The following is a 25058-nucleotide window of genomic DNA, read 5'->3' as shown; positions in this document are numbered from 1 at the left end:
ACGTACCCACAGCTGAAAGGGCGAGCATGTTTGGTGCGACAGGGATTCGAGCCCGCGATCCTCTATTTTTATAGTTAAAAATGAAACTGACCGTAAAACGTAAGCAAGTGACAGTGAATCAACGTAAAAAAAATTATAATGCCACTTTTTCAAATTAATAGCAACCTAGACTAGGGGCTCGTGATGTATTTATTGTAAACCAACTTCTTGACTTATATTTATTTCTTTTTTCATGTAAACTCTTTTGTCAGAGGACAAACATTTGTAAATATTTATATCACATATGTTCGGAATTGAATTTTATTTATTCACCTTGAAATATATTTGTTCCGAAAGAAAATTATAATAAAAGCAATACTCTCATTCCCAGCCTGTGTCGAGATTAATTCGAACTGTCAGATAAAACTCGTTTGATATTCTTAACAATGATTACTCGTTCCATTCATATACACGATATTCAACTCTCATGGACTTCAAACGAATTAAAATCAAACAGGAAAGTTATCTGTAATTAAACCTTGACATAGAAATTGAGTCTGTCCTTCGTATACTTTAGTGGATTTAATCTTTTAATTCATTTAGAAATAACTGAACCTACCTATTGGTCCGAGTGGCGGCAAAACAAAATGGTTATCATAGACTTCTAGAATGTATCCACGAGTGGGTCCTTTCAGTTCAACAGAGAATTTCATCCCTTGCTGAAATAAAATAACATTTTATACGATTTTATTCGCTATAATTTATATGACAGCTACTTCATACATTAAATAATATGATCTATATATTACATGACCTTTACACCAGTCGTTAAATGTTACATGATTTATGTAAATTATACATTAAATAATATGATCTATGTAAGTTACATATTACACGACCATTACTCCAGTCGTTAAATATTGCATGATTTAAAGAAATGAACGTTATATACCATTACTCCAGTAATTAATAAGTTTACTTTACTGTTGTGTTATACACCTACCACGTCAAAATATCTATGAAAAGTATTAATTACCGGAATATTTTCTAAAATTATATAATAGAAGGTTTATCTCGCCTAGTTAAACCATTTTACCGATGTTAAGTTTTTATAAGACCTCTGTACTAGGTTGTGGTTTATAATAAATCATATTTCGACACCCTTATAGAATAATATCAAACTTTTCGTGTGTCTGTCTCTCTGTGTATATGGCCTGGCATGGCCTAGCGCGTTAAGGCGTGCGCTTCGTAATCTGAGGGTCGCGGGTTCGCGCCCGAGTCGCGACAAACATGCTCGCCCTCCCAGCCGTGGGGGCGTTATAATGTGACGGTCAATCCCACTATTTGGTTGGTAAAAGAGTAGCCCAAGAGTTGGCGGTGGGTGGTGATGACTAGCTGCCTTCCCTCTAGTCTTACACTGCTAAATTAGGGACGGCTAGCACATATAGCCCTCGAGTTGCTTTGTGCGAAATTCCAAAACAAACAAAAAAACTGTGCATTTTGAGCTACAAAATTCAAATAAAAGAATTATGAAAAATATATGTGTGTTTATGAACGTACAAGATAAATCTAAATCTTTTACCTGGAGGACACAAATTTCGTTTGGTTCAACAATCATCTTTCCGAATTCAGTTGTTATCCAAAGTTTTCCTTGTTGAGGAACTTGAAGGCAATTAGTAATAAAATCATACTTTACACTTAATACATTTACATTGTAACAATTCAAAGCTCTCTGTCACAGATATGCCAGATTTAATCCTCAAATGAAAGTCTCACGTAAATAGTTTCAACATGTTAGCAGTAACGACATAATACTGTTAAAAAACATAAAATATTGACTCAATTTCAGCAAAATATAATTTTCAAATCGTTTACTTTAGTAATAAGTTAGCACACTTAGAAAACAAACGTGCGTATATATTTTTACAACTGGTGCCACATAACAGCGATCTCTTGAAAATTATGAAAAATAACAAACATTCATGATTAGGGCTGTTAAGACTAAAAACCAGGTTTCCATACTCTTTGTGGGCAGAGCACAAATAACCCATTTTTTTAGCTTTGTGTTTAACAACAAGCAAACATAAGCATTCAAAAATATCGATTTGAAAGTGAGTAGACACGACTTGTAATAATATTATTGGCTTAAATTGTCGAGGGTTTGTAACATTAAAATTAAGGATTCGATTACCTTAATAAGCACATGACAGATAATCCATTGTGTAGCTCTGTGCTTAACAATACATACCTTACACGGATATAAATGTTCCATTCAGGTTTTCAACAAAATATCAATGGAAGTCATATTCGTTTTACTATTGGTTTTGTTCTCATGCTTTAATAAAGTGTTAACAATATTTTTAATATAAACATTCAATTCTTCATACAATTATAGCCATACGAACAAGATATTTGAGAACAGAAAAATTTTAAAAACTTAACAAAGCAAGATCGATTTTAATAATGTGTAATCATATATATAGAGATTTTAATAAAGCATTAGAAAGCTATCAATTCGTTCGAAAGCTTAATAAAGTAAAATATCTTTTAAATGCTATAAAAAGATATATAGATGTTAATAAAGAGCCCGAGACTCCAAGTATTGTTGGCAAAGGTTAATGTTATTGTTATATAAGTAGCTTACCTATCAAGAAATCTCCGTCTGAGTTGTAAAAACATCTGAAAAATTTATTGAAACAGTATAATTCATATAATCATGTTTCGTGAAGTGTTTCACTTAGAAACATACATTGTGAGTTATAGCGTTCAAAAATATTAATTATATAAAATAAAATATTTTAATCATAGTTTCGATGTCCTATGAGAAGTATATCTATCTTGTGAAGGCTAAAACTATTTGTAATATATTTTTAAAGTATGCATACAAATAAACATTATTAGTTATTAAATGAAATAAAACACATTTATAAGGCTTTCAAAAGTGAAATAATCTTTTCTTTTTTATCTTTTCTGTCTATTCTTAGAAAACAATTCGTTGTTTGCGTGAAAAAGATGTGTGTTTATTTTTCCATACAACAAAACCACATCGGGTTATCCGCTCAGTCCACCGATGGGTATCACGCCCTTGATTTAAGGGCCAGCAGGAATCACGCGTGAAGAAAAAATAAACAGTATTATAATGCACAAGCCAATTTTATTAAAGGTACTGTGAAAACAGACAACAACAAAGTCTACTAACATCGTTATTATCTTCATTTCTTGGAAGATTTCACGGATACAATGAACAAACAAGAAGCCAAATACAATTAAATTCTTAGCAGAATTTTAGGTTATAATCTTTCACGCTCCAATGACCTGAGGCCTTAGAAATAATCCGTGGAGAGAGTAAAACTAATAATGACAGAATGTAGATTTGACAGAGTTAAGTTGTTTACACTCGGGATATTACTTATTAGTTAAATTAAGCAGTCATGAGATATGCGAACAAAGCCAGAGAGTTTGTTTGTTTGTTTGTGTTTAAATTTCGCACAAAGCTACTCGAGGTCTATCTGCGCTAGCCGTCCCTAATTTAGCAGTGTAAGACTAGAGGAAAAGCAGCTAGTCATCACCACCCACCGCCAACTCTTGGGCTACTCTTTTACCAACGAATAGTGGGCTTGACCATCACATAATAACGCCCTTACGACTGAAAGGGCGAGCATGTTTGGTGCGACCGGGATTCGAACCCGCAAGAGAGAGAGAAGTGACGTTGGTTTTCCTCCATTTCATTTTGGAAGGTATTTTGGTTTAAAGTTTCGTAATGTTTATGGCATCCTGTGTGGCTGGACAGAGCCGGGTGTTTTTTCGGTTGTTGGATTACAGATGAGAGAACGAATACAAGACTTTCACCTGGTAGAAACCAGTTTGGGGGAATGGGGAGTTAAAAATCATAGTAAAGTATTTAACTGATAATAATAACGAACAGCATTTTTCAGGACGTCGATGCTCATGTGGACCAATGCCAGGACTTTGATGTGTGTGTAGGAAGTACGGAACTTGTAGAAAACCTATTTTGAATGCTAGGGCATCAAATAATCTATCCGAACAATGTCTTTCATGTTTACCTGTCTGTATGAGAATAAAGAGTACATGCTAGCAAATGAAAATTAATCCTAGTTACGATTAGAAATCAAGTTGAACAGAACCCTGTATGTTATTCAAGTTATTGGTGTTGCAGCTAGTGTTAGGAAGTGGTTGTTAGTATGATATCATGTTGGCTTCCTATGTGGGTTCCAACTGTTTTCCTGAGGTAGTTGATTTTTTTGGGTTAACGTTAGTACTAATTACATTGAAGTAATACGTCCATGTTAATTGTTTATTGAAGGTTAATCTTAAGATTGTTACAGTGTTTCAAGAAGTGATGTGTGAGTCACATACCTTAAGTTTTACTTTGTGAAGTTGTTACGTTTTTCATGCAATTTGCCTATGAAATGCAGTAGCCTGTATTTTAATTTACGTTTAATACTGCATCCTACCAGGTAATTACGTAGTTTAATGATATTTGTACTTTGGCCGAAGCTCTTATTGAGTCACATGACACACCCCGATCGCTACCTTCTTACTGAGAAACACGTGTAGATGTTAGAGTACGGATGGAAGGGTGTGTCGTTTACAAAAATGATGTAAAGTAGTAAGCTAACAATGGAATAATGAAAAAATCCAGTTTGTAAGATAATTGAATCTAATATTGCATTGTTGACCTTTACTTTTGTCATACGATTGTGTGAGAAATTTGATATCCATCTGAAGAACTGAAGGTCTGTGAAATATCATGGTAGGATAGTTTGGATAATAGGCCTTTGTGCCAAACTGAGTCGAATGCTTTTCTGCCATCTAAAACTACTGCCATGATACAACAGATTGTTGGTGAAGCTTTGGTTTACAGCTTCCGTTAGGCGTAAAAGGTAGGCTGTTTGTCTGTTTTTCCACAAGATCCATTTTGGATGTGATAGGATGTGTTTAGTTTCAAGAGAGAGTAAAAGTTCGACTGGATATTACTCTCTCACGTACTTTTTCTGATCCACTTTAGTAAGCTTACCGGTCTTAAATTTCTGGGGTCATGTAATTCGAAATGATTTTTTGGTATAATTTTTATTACAGCCTGTTTTCAGATTGTTGTATCCGGACAGGAAGGATAGGCTGAATAAGTGGTTTAGGTGATTGATAAAGCCGTCTGTCAAAGTTTGTGATTGCTGTGTCCGGTATATCATTCACACCTGGGTCAGTATATTTTAAATGTGCGATAACGAGTTTAATTTCCGTTGTAGTAATGGGTTTCGGTTTCGGTTTTACTGGAAATGTGGGTTCGTATAAGTGAGAATTGTTGTCAGTGTGAATGTTAACTTCTTGAAAGGTCTGAGTATGTAAGGTTTTCAGGTTTGGTATTCTTAAAGCCGTAGTAAAGTATTATGCGAGTAGGTCTGCTTTTTCTCTGTCCGTGGTTACAGTTTTGTTGTTACAAACGATCTATGCTGAGTTTTAGCGGGTAGAGTTGCATATTGTCTTCAGTCTGTTCCAAAAAATGGCTTGATCTTGTTTAGAATTGTCTAATGAAACATAGAATGCGTCCCACTTAGTCTTGTAATATGTTGTTAAATTAGCCGTAAGATTTTGTTATTTACTGTGTTTATGAAGGGTTACGGTTGTTGCTTCTAATGGAAATGAATGTTCGGCGTAGTCATCGTCTTTCCAAGATATGTTGGTGAATTTCCAGGAACGGATAATTAAAGTGTTATTTTCTTGGAGTGGAGGCGATGCTTTAGAACTTTACGTACAGCGAAGGTGATGTTCATGGTATAGTTACCAATTGCAGAGCGATGTGTAGCCTGTGTGTTTCTAGAGAGAACCTCGTTTAATTTTGACTTGAAGAGTTTCCTATTTGTTTTTACGTAGTCAAATAACATTGAACGCGAAATCTGTGGGTCTGTATTTTTAATGAACAAATCGAGCAAGATGGGGTTTATGGTCACTTCTTACATTCTCAGGTACATTGAAGTCAAATGTTGGCGGATAAAGATTGGTGGTAATTATTGCTAAATCTGGTATGTCCTATGTTCCGGGACTTGGCACAGCCAGGTGGTTTGGACGATCGACTCACAATCTGAGGGTCACAGACTCGAACGTCTGTCCCACCAAACATGGTTGTTCTTTCAGTCGTGGAGGTGGTGCTATAAAGTGACGATCAATCCCACTATTCGTCGGTAAAAGAGTAACCCAAAAGTTAGTGGTGCCTTCCCACTAACTTCTTTCACTACAAAATTAGGAATGGCTAACGGAGTTAGCCCTCGTGTAGCTGTGGGCGAATTCAAAACAAACCAAAATTCTGTATTAGGCTACGCTCGGGAGGAAGAGGTCAACGAACTTGACCCTCCAGGGTATTCAAAGATCCTGGTATCAGATAAGAAGAAGAAGGCTATCCTTCGAAACATCGACGAAGCAACCTAACTGTGGTTGCGAAACAACCCGAATATTTTATTACTAACATAAAAATATATATATGTAAAAACGGCTCGTTTGGGTTGAGAAAATTTTTTACGTAAAGGAGCGAACAACATGACGATGACTGAAGAAGGTCAAAACGTTGTTCGCTCCTCTACGTAAAAAAATTTTCTCAACCCAAACGAGCAGTTTTTACATATATATTTTTCTCAACAAGTGGGTTTTCTCGTCATCACTGATTATAAAAAAAAATGTGTCAGAAAATAGCAGCTTCAAATAAGATTTTTTTAAATTCATTTTTTTCAGATAATAAATTAACTGGCATTACTCAGAAGAAAACAACTGATGAAAACATAAAAAACGATACCAATAATCAAGTTCTGTTTTACCATTCTTTCGATTATCAGCCGTCATATCGCTATTTCATAGTACCATTTATTATTAGGCTGATAATCTTGAGTTTACTTGGATACTAAAGTACAAAAGAAATAGCATAAATATCTCCACCTAAACTGAGCTGTCCGAGTTCTCGTGAATCATGAAACAATATCTTTACCTAAACTGAGCTGTCCGAGTTCTCGTGAATCATGAAACAATATCTCCACCTACACTGAGCTGTCCGAGTACTCGTGAATCATGAAACAATATCTCCACCTAAACTGAGCTGTCCGAGTTCTCGTGAATCATGAAACAATATCTCCACCTAAACTGAGCTGTCCGAGTACTCGTGAATCATGAAACAATATCTCCACCTAAACTGAGATGTCCGAGTTCTCGTGAATCACGAAACAATATATATCCACCTAAACTGAGCTGTCCGAGTTCTCGTAAATCATGAAACAATATCTCCACCTAAACTGAGATGTCCGAGTACTCGTGAATTTTGAACCTACTCGTTTGCTTCACAGACCAAAATTCTTCAAGAAGTTTCTATTTTACCCCCAGATCAGTGACAGAAATATTTGAGCTCTCTAGCTCCAGCTCAGGTTTAAAAAGATGTAAACAGAACAATAAAAACATATATAGAGAATGGAATGTTTTGATTACACATTTGTTTTGTTGGGTCTTTGTTGTTGTTTTCTAATGAGAACATTTGAGATAATCACTAAATACGAGTTCCTCTCTCTACGATATCAAGGTTTAGCTAGTTGATGTAGTTGAATCTGTAACTATTTTGGCACGGTTGCATTAACTTGTGTTAACCATTCACTCATACCTCATCAAAATTATTTAAGTTAATTACCTGATTCACCACCATACCCCCCTCAGTGGCAGTTACGTCGGTGCACTTACAATGATAAAAACTGGATGTGAAAAACACAGATTGTGTAGCTTTGTGCCTAACTTCAAGAAAAACCTACCCAGCTGGCGAACAAAAATATATCCAGAATTATTAGTCAAAAATATTCTCAACCATACAAAGTTAACAAGGCCCGGCATGGCCAGGTGGATTAAGGCGTTCGACTCGTAATCGGAGGGTCATGGGTTCGAATCCCAGTAGCACCAAACATGCTGACTCTTTCAGCGATGGAAATGTTATAATGTTACGGTCAATCCCACTGTTCGTTGATAAAAGAGTAGCCCAAGAGTTGGCGGTGGGTGGTGATGACTATCTGCCTTCCCTCTGGTCTTACACTGCTAAATTAGGGACGGCTAGCGCAGATAGCCCTTTGCGCGAAATTCAAACACAAAGTTAGTATTATAGCAGTATTTTTTTCGTAGTATTAAATTAAGAAACAACTTGGAGAGTTTCTTCAAGGTTAACACTTATTAATATGTTCTAAATATCCCGAGATTTGCATAAGAAATAACCGCAGGAGATGTTAGAAGTTTCGTCGACACAGAATAATAAAGGAATATAAGGTTAGTTAAGCTTACGTTGTTTTTGGTCACAGCTCGCGTGCTCATAAAAAAACAAACAAAAAAAAAAACTGGTTAGGCTAGCCTTAATACCCACTTTCTTGAAAGTAGGGAGAGGTAAGTGTAAGGAAAAAATTGACGAGCAATCAAAATGTGATGGTAAGTGCTTCGTCTATCCTTTCCCTTCAGGCGCTCTGACATGTATGTGGTTAAATAACACCACTAACGTAAAGCTAGACACTGAAACTTAGCAAGCTCAAAATCAAGATGTTCATAAGTGAGGGCCACTTCACAAAGAGACTGTAGATGTGGAACTTATAATATACAGTGCATTAAATGAAATGTGATAAAAGTGAGGGTCCTCAATTATGCATTGCGATAACTTGCATGGACACCATATGACATGCCAATAACCCAAAGATAGAGAAAAAAGGTTAAACATTATTTCTGGTGACACTTGGTAATACTACAAAAACTATACAGCTGAGGACAAAATATTGATCTATATATATGCAAAAACGGCTCGTTTGGGTTGAGAAAATATTTTACATAGGACAGCGAACAACGTTTCGACCTTCTACATAAAATATTTTCTAAACCCAAACGAGCCGTTTTTGCATATATATTTCTCTACAAGTGGGTTTTCTCGACATCACAAAATATTGATCAGGTCAATCATAGTAAACAGGCATTACTTTTTATATTATAACTCTCATAATTATCATTGATAAATTTAATTTTAAATCTTCACCATTTTAAAATACAATAATTATTAATTCCTAAACAAACAACTCAAAGTGACGTTCTGTATTAGTCATGCTGCAAAATTTATCATTTGACAAATGTTAAAAAAGGCCTCGAGAGATTATAACGCTAACATTCTGAGTATGATCCCTGATGTAGCCAGGACACATTTCTTGCATTTAGGGTATAGCCGTCTCTAAGTTTGAACTACTGACCAGATAGAAAACAGTCAATCACCATTACCCTACCACCCACCTTTCACACAAAGGGACTGGCTGTTACTCTGACTACCACCCACCTTTTATACAAAGTATTACTCTGATACCACACACAGCTTAAAATGCGGGGAAATATTTTGTAATATTGCGCGGATTCGAACGCAGTTCTGCAGTTTAGAACTCGACACAGCAAAGAACCCACATAATTCCCTGAGTAACTAGCTTTTTTTACTCTAGTACTTACTTGTCTTCCATAGACGCGTTGCACAGATACATATGGATAGCAATTCCATGACGATCTTTTGGGTCTCCAGCCCCACACACTGTATTTAAACCCTGTATAATTTAAAATTAGTCGCTAAATTCCAACATGTTTATGATCTTATATCTATAAGATTACACTATATATTTTAAAACAGAATGAGAAATACGTATAAATAAACTCAATTTTCCGACAGTTAAATGTTACTAAAAGACAAAAATCTGAGAAAACTTAAACATTAAGAAGTGGAACTGTTTTTATATATTATATAGAAAAAATGACTTGGAGCTTTAAATAGGGTATCGATAAGAAGAAAACAAGCATATGTTCATTCATATGTTCCAAATTTGTGAAAATGTGAAGCAGATGGTATTGGAAATGAAAAAAAAACACTAAAATATTTAGATGCAAAGAGAATCAAGTAATAGACGTACGGAGTGAAATGTCTTGAAACCGCGTAGTAATGTATAAAAGAGTGAAACTTTACATCGATGTATTTATACATGTAATTATTGAAGCTTAGTAGCCACGTATATGGAGTGAAAAATTCTTGAGCATAGTTATACGGAGCTAAATGTAATAATGTGCATAAGAAATGAAATCTTCTAGAATTTTAGAGCAAAAAGTATGTTTATTCATGGTGGGAATTTTGCAAGCATAGTAAAAGTGGTCAAGGTTATGAGATAAATGAACCAAAAGTAGCGGATTGAGTACATACGAAGGACAACAAGCAAAGCCGAGATGAGGAAAGATTGAAGAACGTTTTAGTGGGAGAGACAAACATAAAAGAAATTAGATCATGGTCTTAAAGAAATTTCCAACAAAGTAATTTGAAAAAAGAAAATAGGAAAAATGGCTCATTCAGTTCCAAGAAAGTGCATTTATGAGAAGAAAAAAAATATAATGGATTTTTAGGCTTAGCCATCAACGTTAAATTTAAACACTTAACAAAAATAAATTGCTTTGGGGTTTGAATAATATTTTCCTTGCAACTCTAGACAGAACAAGAAATATCAAAGTAAATATTATCGCCGATAACATGGGCCTGCAATGATTTTATTGTCTTGACAGTAGTTTCTGTATACTGAACCCTAAAATAACATCATTTTACTTTCTCTCACAACAGAATTTTCACAAAACGTCATATGCAATTTTACATAAGTGAATCATTTTCATTGAAATTAGATCACACTTTGTTATGGTTAAAATGTTTTAAATGACAGGCTAGAGATTTCTCTAGACGAGGCCCGGCATGGCCAGGTGGTTAAGGCACTCGACTCGTAATACGAGGGTTGCGTGTTCGAATCTCCGTCACACCAAACACGCTCGCCCTTTCAGCTGTGGGAGCGTTATAATGTAACGGTCAATCCCACTATTCGTTGGTAAAAGAGTTGGCGGTGGGTGGTGATGACTAGCTGCCTTCCTCTAGTCTTACACTTTTAAATTAGGGACGGCTAGTAGCTTTGCGCGAAATTCAAAACAAACCAAATTTCTAGACCAATCGTGACGTGAAAGTCTTGTCGATTGTTCTAGAATCCAAACACGATAATGATAAATGTTCATTGTGGTAAACTAAATAATAACTTGATGTAAGTAAAAGTTGTTGTTTTCTCTTCCCACTTTGTAAATATATATTTACATGGTTTCTTGTAATTAAACAGAGCTACACAATGGGCTATCTTGCTCTGCCCACGACGGTTATCGAAACGTGGTTTCTAACGTTGTAAGTCTGCAGATATATCGCTATGCAACTGGTGTGCTCTTAAATGATAAAAAAATGAATATTATTTTCTACATTTACACAGCTGAATTATGGAAAATCCGTTATTAAAACCTAAGCAACTTTTATGAAGTTTAAATTCGCAGGCCTACTTATTACTTAGAACAGCCATTATTAAATGTAGGAGCAGCAGTAAAAATTGAAAACTGTTTGTTCCCAACTACCATTTGAGAATTACTTTTGTATCTGTGAATCTCTAAAAATGTTTTGTCATATTTACATGACTCTTGTTTATAACAATAACTATACAGTTATCACTCGTAATTTCTTTATAATTCGTTGTTTTTGCCTGGTAAAACTATAGAATTAACACATTAAAGATACAACTGTCAACTAAGTTGGTGAAACTTTGGTGATTGTTATATTGTTACTTTATATGTCGTTCTGACGTTGCATCTCGGTTTATGGTCAACACTAAAGTCGTGGAAGAGCCAACTATCGTTAAGAATAAAGATCAAATTTTAAATACTACTAAACACCAAAAACATAGAAAAGTTTTTAAAATCTCTCATAATAAAACTCAGTAAACCAAAACTTAACCCAGCCTATCAATATTTGGAATCAATTTCTCCATAAACTTAAGAAAAACAGGATTCAGCAACGTTGCCAATAAGCAATCCAAATTCTCAAAAGCTGAAAAGCTCTCCCTCAGAGCTGCGCTATCCTAATTTCACTTCTATTTCACAGATCTTATGAAGTATGAAACAGGGAGCCCGAAATATTGTCACGATATTAAGAAAATAGGCAAGAGAACATTGTCCACATGTTGGGCACACAACCGAAATCTACTTTAACAGAAAACAAAAAGTTCCATCTAGGAATGATGGGTTTGTCAGATGAAATGAAACGTAAACAACACAAATTCATATGATGTGAACTAAAAAAAGAAGAAAAAAAAGAGTTCAAAGAATTAAGAATAACTTAACTCAAAATGGAAGAAGTGAACAAAGAAACAGTGGATAATGATAACAAGAAAGGAAACGATATCCTCATGATAAGTCCAAGAGCCTAGCCAGATTGAAGGGGTGATAAAGGGTTAAGTAAACATTACAAAACAAGAATTATCTGAACGTAACGAATAAAGTTCAGAAATGGAAACTTAAGCTGAATTTCAAGAAATGTGAACTGTTTTGTGGAGTGGTGACTCTTTTGGAACATTTAATCAGCAAAGAAGAAGGGGTGTCTACAGCCCCAACAAAGATTGAATCCGTCCAGAAGTGGGTAACAACAAGAAACTTGCAAGAAGTAATATTATTTTTTTAATTGTGATCATAATATCGTCATTTTGTAAAATACTTGTCTGACGTAGCTTGTATTCCACACAGACTACTTGAAAAACATAGTATTACTCAACAAGGTCCATTCGTAAGATATACAGAAGCCAGTGATTTTGGAGTGACAACAGTGTTATCACAAGCACAATATCTCTGTTGTTACACCTTTGAATCGTTTTGATAATTGCGTATAAGGACAAAAATTTGAAGAATAACCACATAGGAGACAGTGGTTCAATACACTCCAAACACAAAGATGCACTGCCTACAATTAGCTTCATTATGCCTATAAAAAAGCCTATTATGTTACGAATTAGAATATAACATAAACAGAAGTTATGCTGGAAAATAAAAAATGCACAGCTTGTTTGTTTGTTTGTTTTGAATTTCGCGCAAAGCTACTCAAGGGCCATCTGTGCTAGCCGTCCCTAATTTAGTAGTGTAAGACTAGAGGAAAGGCAACTAGTCATCACAACCCACTGCCAACTCTTGGGCTACTCTTTTACCAGCGAATAGTGGAATTGATCGTAACATTATAACGCCCCCACGGCTGAAAGGACAAGCATGTTTGGTGAGACGGGGAATACAAGTCGAATGCCTTAACCCACCTGGCCATGCCGGGCCACTATGGATATCAGAAATCTGTAGAGAGATTTTATAAATTGTGTTGTGTGTAAAAGGAACCATAAATAAAACGATTTATGCAACGTTAGTAGTGAAATGGTACGACTGTACATTTCATGTGGCAAGAACGAACTATTTCCAAAGTTAAGAAGCTTTTAGGAAGTCTCTATGCTGTAGCCAAAAGAATTAAATATTTAGTTTACAGAACACAAGAAGACAGATGGTCCAAGTCAAAGGTCTTCCACTATGATCATATTTGGAAGAAAGACGGTAATAAAAAGGTAACTGACTTCAAAGGTAAACAAACCTGTTGAACAGCTCGAAGTTTCCGTCAAGATCACTTGTAATGTATATCATCGAGGACAGAAACACCAATAAATAAAACCATCTAGCTAAAGTAAATTAACTAAAATACAAGAAGCAATTAGTAATAACAACAGGAATTATCCTGTAAACCAAGAAAAATAAAACCACCAAAACGATTCGATGACAAGGGCATTAACACAAGTGAGTGAACAAAGCAAATTTTATTTTTTAACCAAAATTGTGAATGCATTTCAAGTTTTTACATATTTTAATAATAATTAATGACTGCACTGATTATGTACACTAATGTTGTTAATTGTAAAGATTTTCTTCCCTCCTGATTATGGAAGACTATAGTTAATAGAAGCATATAAGACTGTTTAAGGGGCCTCCCAGTCCAAGAATGAATGACAGTTATCTAGTCTCTGTTTATTAGTCTAGACGTTTCTAGAAAGCTTTTTACTGTTTAATTGAAAGAATAAAAAGATGAAATATCTGAAACCTTTCTAAAGTATAGGAAGTAAGTTGATGTATATGCAAGAGGCGAATTAGGTTAAAATTGTTTGTTAAGGCTGTTTGACCGAGTTGTATTAAATAGTTTGTTCCTCGGTTAAAGGGTGCATGATTTATTCAGTTTGTCTGTTACTTCCAGCAAGCCAGTTAGTTCAGTGCTTTGGATACTGAATTTATGTTCCCACGAAGAAGTAAATAAACAAAATTAGCAAGTAACTGAAATTTGTATGAGATGCAATTTATTGTGAAGTAGTTATACCGCTGAACGTTTGCTATTCTGGACATGGGAATTGAACAAGTAAGCCTTGTTTCTTCGTTAAGAGGACTGGACTTCCTGTTACTGAACAAAAAAGAACTTGTCTAACAGTATAAATAATTACAATAAATCAAATAAGTGGCACAAAACTACAACTAGACGAGTGAAAGGAATACAAAAAGTGTGTGGGCGTGTGTGTTTTCTTTTAGGAAACCACATCGAGCTATCCACTGAGCCCACCGAGTGGAATCGAACCGCTGATTTTAGTGTTGTAAATCCGTCGACTTACCGCTGTACTAGCGAGGGGTGGGCAGGAAAAGAAAAAGAAGATAACAAAAGCAATAAACACCATATTTCTTATGTAACACCTAACTTTACGTAATTTGTATTTTAAGAGGTATTTTTTAAGATTATTTTTGGAAGACACAGTTAACCCTATAATTCACATTTGTTTTTCACATTAATATCACATTCAACTAATTTTGAAATTTGTTAATATTTTTCCACGTTTTTAAGTCATGTTTAATCAGAATTAATGATATTTTGCTGTTACGAGCATTGTTATTTCTTAAGTGTTATCTAGTGTTACGTATAATTTTATTTGTGTTGTTAATTCTTTGTTAAGTCCCGTTAATCCATTATTCGTTTGGTACTCAAGGTGGTGCTTTATTTGCTTTTTGTAGGAAATATAGTGGATTTGAAAATTCCGTTATCTGACAACATGTTTTATAACACGCATATATACTTTTGTACATAAATACATGTTAGTCGTATCTCATAAATTACACTAACTTCTTAGCATAAAAATATATTTACATTGGTATCCTTTCCAGATATAGTTTGTTTTAAATATGTTCCGTTACGTAATTATTTGATTAACCTAATAGTCCTAACAATCCTCTGTTGAACTTTCTCATAAATAACTATTTTTTTTCAATAATATATACGTACATACATTTACATTAAAACCAAACCAATTAATCAAAAGTGCCCTGACCTGAACAAAGTCCACTTTTTTATCTCCAACGCATGGTATGTCAAAAGGATCCCATTTGAGCTGAAAACAAAATCATAAGGCACTTGTCTTATTTCACATTAATCTTACTGACATATGTCAGTTTAATAAATGTTCAAAAAAGCGTAAAAGATAAAGATGGCTGTGCATATGTTATTACTTGTACACATAGAACATAGATATAAGAAAAGGTATTATAAATGTATTACCTATAAACATAAGAGTCCGAATGCTATAGAAGGTGTTATAAATAAATATGATAAACTATGTAGTGTTTAAATACAAAGGAAAAACATAGTACTAATTATTGTAAAGTTGGTATAAATAAGTATGCAAAAAAATCATAATTTCCTAAGTTTGTAATTTAAGCCCCTTGTTGTAATTTTTTCGTCATATGGTAATCTTTATATCCAATATATTAAATATATTAACAAAAATCAAATTTTGTTAAAATTTTAATCATTGATAATCATCGATAGTTACAATAATAAACAAATACCTGAAACAATAATTATTAATAAAAGTTTGAAAAGTAAAATAAAAAAAAAATTATAATTCAGAAAAACAATTTCTATAAAAGCCAAAGTAAAACCAACTGTATGTTATTACAAAATCAAACTCGTGAAAAATAATAAATCTTTAGGTAATAATGAACTACAAACAAGGTTAGTATCTTGCTCAAATAATAACCTGATTTGGATTTGGCTCAAAAATCTCCCAGTTTGTTGATAAGTTGCCAAGAGGAAGTTTCTTGAATGGTGTATGCAGAACTGAAGGACGGATCCGGTAGAACCAGCTGTAAAAAGAAAAACTGTATTAGTATGTTCATAGGCCTAATGAGAAATGATTGCAAATTAAATTATTTACAATAGAAGAAAATCAAAACGTTATTGTATATTGAAGCATTTTTGATAACAGATATAAACATGATGTATTATGTTGTTTTGACAAACTAACGTATATATATATATAGAAGCCTAGAGATTTATGTGCTTGGATTGTGGATACTTGTGGTTCGTTTCCCATTACCTAAAGATGTTCTGAGAGCTTTGGAGCAATAGATGCTTTATACGCGTGACAATCAAATAAATCTATTCGAACAAATAAGAGCATTCCAAGAGTTGAAGGTCCCCACTGTTGTAGAGTTTCTCACATCCTAGTTTGTCATTTTAGAACTGAGAAAGACACCGCTCTGGAAAACGTGTAAAGGAAACGTCATGTAAAAAATGAACTGAATACGGACGTCAAAAGAAAACAAATAAACACTAGTGGATACACAAACAAATTTTATTCATCGCGTTGAAAGTATTAACACTAAAACTGGCCAGCTTCTTGTCCGTTAACCATCTGGCTGCTGGAGTAAAGAGCAGAAATCAAGAAAAGAATCCTGATTAAGACGGAGTTAAAATCAACGGGAGAACTGACAAAGTCCAGATCGAGAAATGTGTGAATATTTCCTTTGTAGTGGTACCGCAATTTTGTATACCTTCGTGCGAAAATTATGAAACAAAAAAAGATACTGGAAAACAACATGAGAGTTTCAAAAAGAATAATAAAATTCGTATGACACGCAATAATACTTCTAATATATATTTTTTACTGGTAAAATAATGTTTATTTATATATTTTTCTTTAACAAAAATGTTACTAAACGGAAAAAAATTCAACTATGCACAGAAACAGTTGGATTATGTTATTATTGTACATTTTTTCATAACAAAAGAGTCATGAAGAATCTCTTGATGGAACAAATAGATTTATGTTTCAATATTTGTTCATTTCCTTCTCCGATACAGAGAAGAACAGTTATATAAAAAATTGGCTGAAAGAGAACCTCTACGCAGACAGCCTGCTGTTTTCTGGAAGGTTGACACACTTGAACTATGTCATCGTTCCATTTATAATGTTCCGTTTAAAACAACCTTTGGTCAGATGTGAACAGAATTAAATACCTGACAAATAAAAAATCGCTAAGGCAAAAACATGTTTCTCCTTTTTTCTCTACAGTACTTTCCAAAAAATGTGGTGATTTTTAAGACATTGTATCTAAGCTACACAATATCAAACTTCCACGATATTCCATTTGTTCGTCAACAACAGAATAAACCAGGAAATACATCTACTGTAACGTTTATATCAAATTGTTTATTCATGTTTCTAATGGGAGCATTTATATGCAGAAATTCAAAATCAACAAAAACAATGTGTCCTAGGTTACAATTAAACCTACAATGTTTCCTAGGTTACAATTAAACCTAAAATACTTTGTTTATTGTACTGTTACTTTGTTACAAGACTCCGATTCATTTACAAACATGTCACGAATTTTTCAGCTGTATGATGTGGCTTCATTTGGAGATAAAACCGAAAATCCGCCACGTCTGATATAGGCAGGAGCAGTTACACATGAAATATATTCTATCATTGGCTGATCTACTGTTTCACAAACAACCAAAACCACTAATATTGAACACGTAGTTCAGGTAGCGCTGTATGTACCACGTGTTACGATAAAAATACATGCAAGGTATAGCAAAAGCTTTATCAATATAAAAAAACGGCTAAGTTATAGAAACGACTAGGCCACAAAAATGGAAATACCATACACACGCAGGGCAAGTTAGAATCGAAAATTGAGGCAACATTGTAATGTACAGCAATAAAAATAAGAATACATTACAATATTACTATTTTAATGTAATTGTACAGTCTGTTCCCGAGAAAAGCCCACAGGGCAGTCTAATTGCGCTTTAGATAATATGTTTTTTATGTTGAAATAGATACTGAATTTAAATAACCTTAAACTGATTTAGAAGGCCAACATGTATTTCATGATAATAAGTAATAAGTTCACATATTTAGATTTATGGCACCATTCTGAACTGTGGTTGAGTTTTAAGCCATCGTTCTGAGTTCTGATTAAACTTTTATAAGACAGTTCTGAGCTGTGGTTCAGCTTTAGTTTTATGACACCATTCTGAGCTGTGGTTCAGCTTTAGTTTTATGACACCATTCCAAGCTGTGGTTCAGCTCTAGTTTTATGACACCATTCTGAGCTGTGGTTCAGCTTTAGTTTTATGACACCATTCTGAGCTGTGGTTCAGCTTTAGTTTTATGACACAATTCTGAGCTGTGGTTCTTCGGGATTCCTCTTTTTTTAAAGGTTTTAAATCATAATTAGTTAGAACAGTTAAACAAAACTGACTTTAAGGAACTGAGAAGTTAATAAGTTAGATAAGGTATTTACTAATTCAAAATCTGAACGTTTAAGAAACTTCAAACTCAATTTGAAGATGCTTAACCAGAAAGTAAAATGTATAACCTGCGACTGTTTGTCTCTCTAGGAGAAGTAAAAGAAGTCCCAGACAGTTGTTCAGGATACAGCCCGTACGGACAACGTTGAGGGCTATTCTAAAAAAAAAAAAAAATACATGAATTACTGAATAATATTAGAAAAAACATCGTAAGACATATAATGGATTTACTAGATTTAAATAGCAAACGTTTGTAAGTTTGATATATACTTTCCTGGAGACAAGATTTTTTAAAAATTATTTTTGAGGTGTTATTTTTCCGCGTTCTTTTTTTTTAAAAAATCTAAAAAAAATATTTTGGAGCTAGTAAATTTACACTCTTAGAACAAAACGATGAACAGTCAACCATACTACGTCAGATATATCGAGTGACGAAAAGGCCATTCGTCCAATATAAACTTCCAAGACAGGAAAATATACCCAATGTTTTTAATGGTATTGGAAACAACTAGTGGTACCAAGACTATTCATAAAAAGACCTGAAACAAGTCGAACTTCTTCAGTCATAATAAGAAAATTAACAAGTGAGAACCCCAAAACGCAAGGGCCAATGGCAAAAGCCGTCCACTTTCTAACAGGTAAAAGTATTATACATTCTGAAAGAATTTCTCCATGGTAAGTGACATAAGCATACACAAGATGATTCTGTGGTATATTCAAATGAAACACTACACTTCTACGACCAAGTTGTTCAATCTTTGCATACCTCAAGCAGATGGAGAATGAAACAAGAGGTATTCATGCTGTTCCACACAAAAATATATCAGCCAACTAGCTGGATCCAAGTAACTACGGATGTCTGTGAGTTAAATTGTTGAAAATAGTTCTGGACATTATTATACTTCAGAAGGTTTATGAAAATTCTTCAGGAAGGTAGAGTGAGCTTTAGAAAATTATGTTTTACAACTGAGCATTTTGTAATAAAGACTATGTCTCACGGCTACTGAAAATATGCACAGTCATCAGATCGAGTATGACCAAATGTAATCACATGGCCTGTAATGACTAGTTAAGGTTCCAGAATCGTTTTAGTATGTCTAACTCAATCTCCATAGAAAGGTTGTTAAAAATAATGTATTAGGTTTATAGAGTTAATTATTAGATATGTTAATCTTAAATCAGTTTTGATTATGTATTAATATTCTTTCATCCTTTCTTTCTGTGGTATTTTATTATTCTTACACTTTAAAACCCCTTACTTTGGTTTTCAATTATTCAGTAAAATAACCAACTACCTCAATTCGTATTCATATGCATCTTCTGTGAATTAGGTCTTAGTGAAGATATATTTTGAACCAGCTTTCGACCATAATTTTCTTCACATGTCCCACCTATTGTACTTATGTATCACATGCATGAAGACGTAGTTAAACTTATAAACTAGCAGAAAAGGCAAACGAATGAAAGAAAAACAAAATATTTCGTTTTGTTTTGAAATTTCGCACAAAGCTACTCGAGGGCTATCTGTGCTAGCCGTCCCTAATTTAGCAGTGTAAGACTAGAGGGAAGGCAGCTAGTCATCACCACCCACCGCCAACTCTTGGGCTACTCTTTTACCAACGAAAAGTGGGATTGACCGTCACATTATAACGCCCCCACGGCTGGTAGGGCGAGCATGTTTGGCGCGACTCGGGCGCGAACCCGCGACCCTCAGATTACGAAGCGCACGTCTTAACGCGCTAGGCCATACAAAATATTTCAAACATAGAACAAAACGGAATAATTTTTAACTCAAATACATCAGAAATTGCGTCGAAAAAAATTGTTTACTACTGTGATATTTCTAAAATTACCAGCAAAACAAAGTAATCAGCCATGTTAATAAAAAGTAATTCCCGTACTTTAGTTAGGCTTACGTATAACAAGGAACTCTCGCACTTTAGATTCAGTGCATGTTTCCCAATGAGTTGCAACAGATAGATCACAAAAAACGAAAAAGGCACAAATTTGCATAGAAAACAAATATTTAATCAAATATATCAAGTTAAAATGCTAATGAATAATAACACAATTAACAGTAGGATAAGAGCTCATATATGTGCAACTGACAGAGGAAACAAAACCTTTAATAAAAACTAAAATGTTCATGTCGGTGCGTGTAATTCTCCCTTACAAGTTAAAATAAAACACTGAATGGAAGGTACCCCGAGTTAAGCCTAAAATTACATTAAACTATATAAAATATACTGCATGAAATCCAAGGTCTTGCTTCTTTTCAGTACCAAATCTATGAAAACCCTTTACATCTTAAATAGTGGAACCAGCGCTACACAAACACTAACTTTCCTCATTTAGTGAGTGAACAAAATGAGAAGTATACTCGAGTGACAAACGTAAATAAATAAATAAAACGTAAATAAATAAACTTCTCATCTGTACCCAATACCTGTTATAACTGGATTAAATCTGTCTAGAACCTGCTCTCCCAACCCTATACATTACAATTGTATATTATTAAACATTCAAGTTCTTTACACAAGAAAACAATGATTGGTTCTTGTCATATCAGATAGCCAATAGTTAGTGATCAAGAACGATTCTATTAGTAACTACCATACGATTCGCTGACACGAAACACTCGTTCAGCAATTGAAAACAACGTTGATATTACATGAGATAATCAAATAACTAAGGGATTGGACTCCACCGAGCGCTGTTCGGCACTTAAAGAAAGTTAATAATTCACGTTAGCATCTCTCTGTGTATAACCAGAAAACTACGGAAAACATAATTTTAAAATTTTACTTTTACCCTTATGGGGCATAAAACATATAGTGTCCATGCCCGTACTATTGTCATAATTATGAAATCAAGGTAGGTATTTTGTACTTCGGCTCGGCATGGCCAAGTGGGTTAAGGCGTTCGATTCCTCATCTGAGGGCCACGGGTTCGAATCCCCGTCGCACCAAACATGCTCGCCCTTTTAGCCGTGGGGGCGTTATAATGTACGGTCGATCCCACTATTAGTTAGTAAAAGAGTAGCCCAAGAGTTGGCGGCGGGTGGTGATGACTAGCTGCCTTCCCTCTAGTCTTACACTGCTAAATTAGGGACGACTAGCGAAGATAGCCCCCGTGTAGCTTTGCGTGAAATTCCAAAACAAACGAACAATTTTGTATTTCCTGAAAACGATTTATTACCGATGTCCACTGTGCATAAAGGCATAGTTGCATATTTCGTCCTATGATTTCAACACACACTTATATCTATATACATTTTGTCATTTAGCCCACTCCGATTTAATTATATAGTTCTATAATTTAACCAGTGACTAAAACTCAATGTACTGTGCAATAGTTTAAACCTACGCTTAATTAACTGCTCTTTTAAGCGTATTGACAAAATAGGCTGAATAACAAGTTTTCGTTTGCTTTTGTATTTGTTTTTTGGTGAACAAATTTCTATAACACGTGCACAATACGGTGTTGTAATAGCAAATGTAATTGATAAATAGGCGACAGAAATAAAATTTCAATGATTATCCATGAAAATACTTTTAGAATTGTATTTAACCCACATTATACTGAATGATAAAATTAAATTGCTCTCATACATTTGCATTTTTTATTGTTTGTTTGAAGTTAAGCCCAAAGCTAAACAATGAGCTATCTGTGCTCTGCCCACCACGGGTATCTACACCCGGTTTCTAGCGTTGTAAGTCCGCACACATATCACTCTGCCACTTCGGGGCATCAAATATAAGCTCGTAGTATGAACTAGAAAAATTTTTACCGAATCATATATACATATTCACATGCATCTCGTCTATAAAACTTAGCGCAGATAGCCCTTGAGTAGCTTTGCCCGAAATTTAAAAAAAAAACAAAAAACTACAAAACTTAACACATAATTTGAACTTTACATTAAGCAATAATCACCATATATGTTCAGCAGATCCACCCATTCCTCCTCATGTGATAAATCTAGAATATAAATATACCAACCTGTTTTGTTGGCAAAGATCCAGGACACCTCGGATCTTCAGAATGAAATTCGTTCCGGAATCCGCGAAGATACTGGAACAAAAGAAAAAATAATAAAACAGCCTGTTATTCTTCATGCCTCTGTCTTTGGATTACAAAGAAAAGATAATGAGGAAATGTTATTATTATTATTCATATAATAAATAAAATCATTTTCATATTTATAACACTCAGTTTTCGGGGGTAAAACAAATTTTAATGAACTAAGCCTTTCCCTGGGATTACGTATAAAAGACGGTGATGAATTATTATTTTTGTTTACACAATAAAGCAAATAATTTACTTATTGATAGGATTCACTATTTGCAAGGAAAAAGGTAAAATCTTTTGAACATGTTCACTGAATCGCGCATTTAGAACAATGTTAAACTTTTTATAAAACTTCATGACGCTTTACTATTCGAAGAGCCTCAGTTAGACCTGAATTAGTTTTATGTATTAATTATATTTCTCGAACTGTAAATATTAATTATGAGCTGATAGTAATATAAATAGTTACGAAGACAGAGAAAGAAGATATAGATATCTGAATAATAAATGATATTTAATCTCAGTTTATAACATTCCTGTGATAAATAAGATTTGATATGAGCTTTATTAATATCTAGCATAACTTGTTTGCGTTTAGGCGCTATATGCACTTTGCTCACCAGGGGTAACGAAAAACCAGTCTTTTGAAAGCGTAAATGCCTTTAAGGTTATCACTGAACCACTGGAATTTGAGGAAGAAGGCATGGAAAAACAACTTTAATATTGCTAAATCAGTCCAACTTCTGAAATACAGTCATAAACTTGAGTTCGTGTTTATTTTATTTTGCTATTTTACTAACACGCTAAAGTGAAGATTAAAGCACTTTTTAAATATTCATATGTTTTTGTTTATTGGCGACTATTTTTCTTTTAAGTCTCAAGTAAAGAATTTCTACAGTCAAGGTCATTTGTGTTAAGTATGCTAGTTTATCTTCGTCAGAGAACTGTGTCGTGCATTCCTTACTCAAGCAGCCCTACGAAACGCGAATACATAACAGCCAGTATTGTTCGAAATTAAGCACAAGGCTACCTAATAGAATAATATGTGTTCTGCCTACCACGGGCATCGAAACCCAGTTTCTAGCATTGTAAATTCGCATACATACCATTGTGTCAATGGAGGACATATGGCAATTAGTTCTTTGTACTGTCGTCAATATATAATCGCAAATAGGTCTTAAAATTTTGTCTGCTTAACGAACTCTGCTGAACTTAGAGCAAAGCAACACGAGGGCTGTCTGCACTAATCGTTCTAATTTTCATATAAAATAGACTAGTCAACAGTACCCATCATCAACTCTTCAACTACTTTTGTCTGACCAAATGGTTCGATTTGACCATATTTCTTGTAATACACGAACAGCCCATAGATACAAACGTGATGTATTATTATTATTTGTAGTAACTGGACAAGATCGATGGGCCTGTAGTTCTATAATCCAGCGAGCACACTGACCACCGAGCTACATTCAATCCAGAGCATGACCGATTATAAATAACTTATCTATTTTTCAGGAAACACCGTTTAAAACCATTTTAATATTTTATTGGAAAAATAAAGCAAACTTAATAAATATACTAGATTATTTTTGTCACATATGTCGTAGATCGGCGTTTCTCAAACTGGAGTCAGCAAAAGTACTTCAGGGGATCCGTGCGTCGTGTCCGAGATTTAAAAAAATATTTTAAGGCATATATTTACAATATCTTAGTAAAATTAAATTTATATGAATCAAAACATTTACTTTCAGAATACAACTTTTCATCTAAACGGAACGTTTTTTGTTGTTTTTTTGTTTTTCAAAACGAAAACATCGATTAGCTGAGAGGTCCGCAAATTAAAAAGGTTTTTCATGCTACTAACTATATCTAACCTCTGTTGAAATATGTAATTTAAAGAAAATTTTGAACATAAAAATTATCATACCTGCAAAGGTTCCTTAGTCATTTCAACGACACTCAATCTCTTTTTCTGGGTTTTTAGTTAGGTTCGTCCTTATGAGAAGACTCTGAGAAGACTCCGCCTTCGTGGATTAGCCAATAGCAATCAAAATGGAGGTTGTTTATTGATATAAAAGTCACTGTTGCGCAACTTGAAGTAAGTATGTATGGTTCGTAAATTTAGCGTGTAGCTGTGATTATTAGCATGTTAAAGGCCAAAAATTTTTTAAACACCAAATACATAAAGTAACAAATAAGTGAACAGTATAACAAGTAATTTATAAATTTTCAAACCAAATGGCTACAAAAAGAAGAAGTGTTACATATATTAGATCACAAAATAAAAAAAGTGAAAGCATCCAATATTACATAAACAATACGAAAAAAAATTATGTCTGAGCTGGTAACTCAATGAGTTATTGGTTCGTAATCTGATCTAAAACAAATGTAACATTTAATTTTTTTTATTTCAGTTTGTTTATTTAATTTAGAAAACAACTGTTTTAGAATCTTAACTAACACA

At 34.0% G+C, this 25058-nt stretch overlaps 1 protein-coding gene across 2 annotated transcripts in view; it reads right to left on the bottom strand.

Moving 5' to 3' along the window:
* hgo (homogentisate 1,2-dioxygenase) overlaps window positions 1-24672 on the bottom strand; it is a 39597-nt gene extending 14925 nt beyond the window's left edge. For both annotated transcript variants that reach the window (XM_076501652.1, XM_076501651.1), the window contains exons 1-9: window positions 24522-24672; window positions 22526-22597; window positions 18592-18680; window positions 15960-16065; window positions 15252-15311; window positions 9484-9575; window positions 2624-2658; window positions 1562-1641; window positions 599-698 (exon numbers count right to left, since the gene is read on the bottom strand). In XM_076501652.1, coding sequence (XP_076357767.1) covers window positions 599-698; window positions 1562-1641; window positions 2624-2658; window positions 9484-9575; window positions 15252-15311; window positions 15960-16065; window positions 18592-18680; window positions 22526-22597; window positions 24522-24542 — 655 coding nt within the window. In that variant the 5' untranslated portion in view covers window positions 24543-24672. The remainder of the gene's footprint in view (window positions 1-598; window positions 699-1561; window positions 1642-2623; window positions 2659-9483; window positions 9576-15251; window positions 15312-15959; window positions 16066-18591; window positions 18681-22525; window positions 22598-24521) is intronic.
* Window positions 24673-25058: the final 386 nt, after the last annotated feature.

Source organism: Tachypleus tridentatus, chromosome 5, assembly GCF_004210375.1.
Source record: "Tachypleus tridentatus isolate NWPU-2018 chromosome 5, ASM421037v1, whole genome shotgun sequence".
NCBI lineage: Eukaryota > Metazoa > Arthropoda > Merostomata > Xiphosura > Limulidae > Tachypleus > Tachypleus tridentatus.
This window is presented reverse-complemented; position numbering and strand designations above follow the sequence as displayed.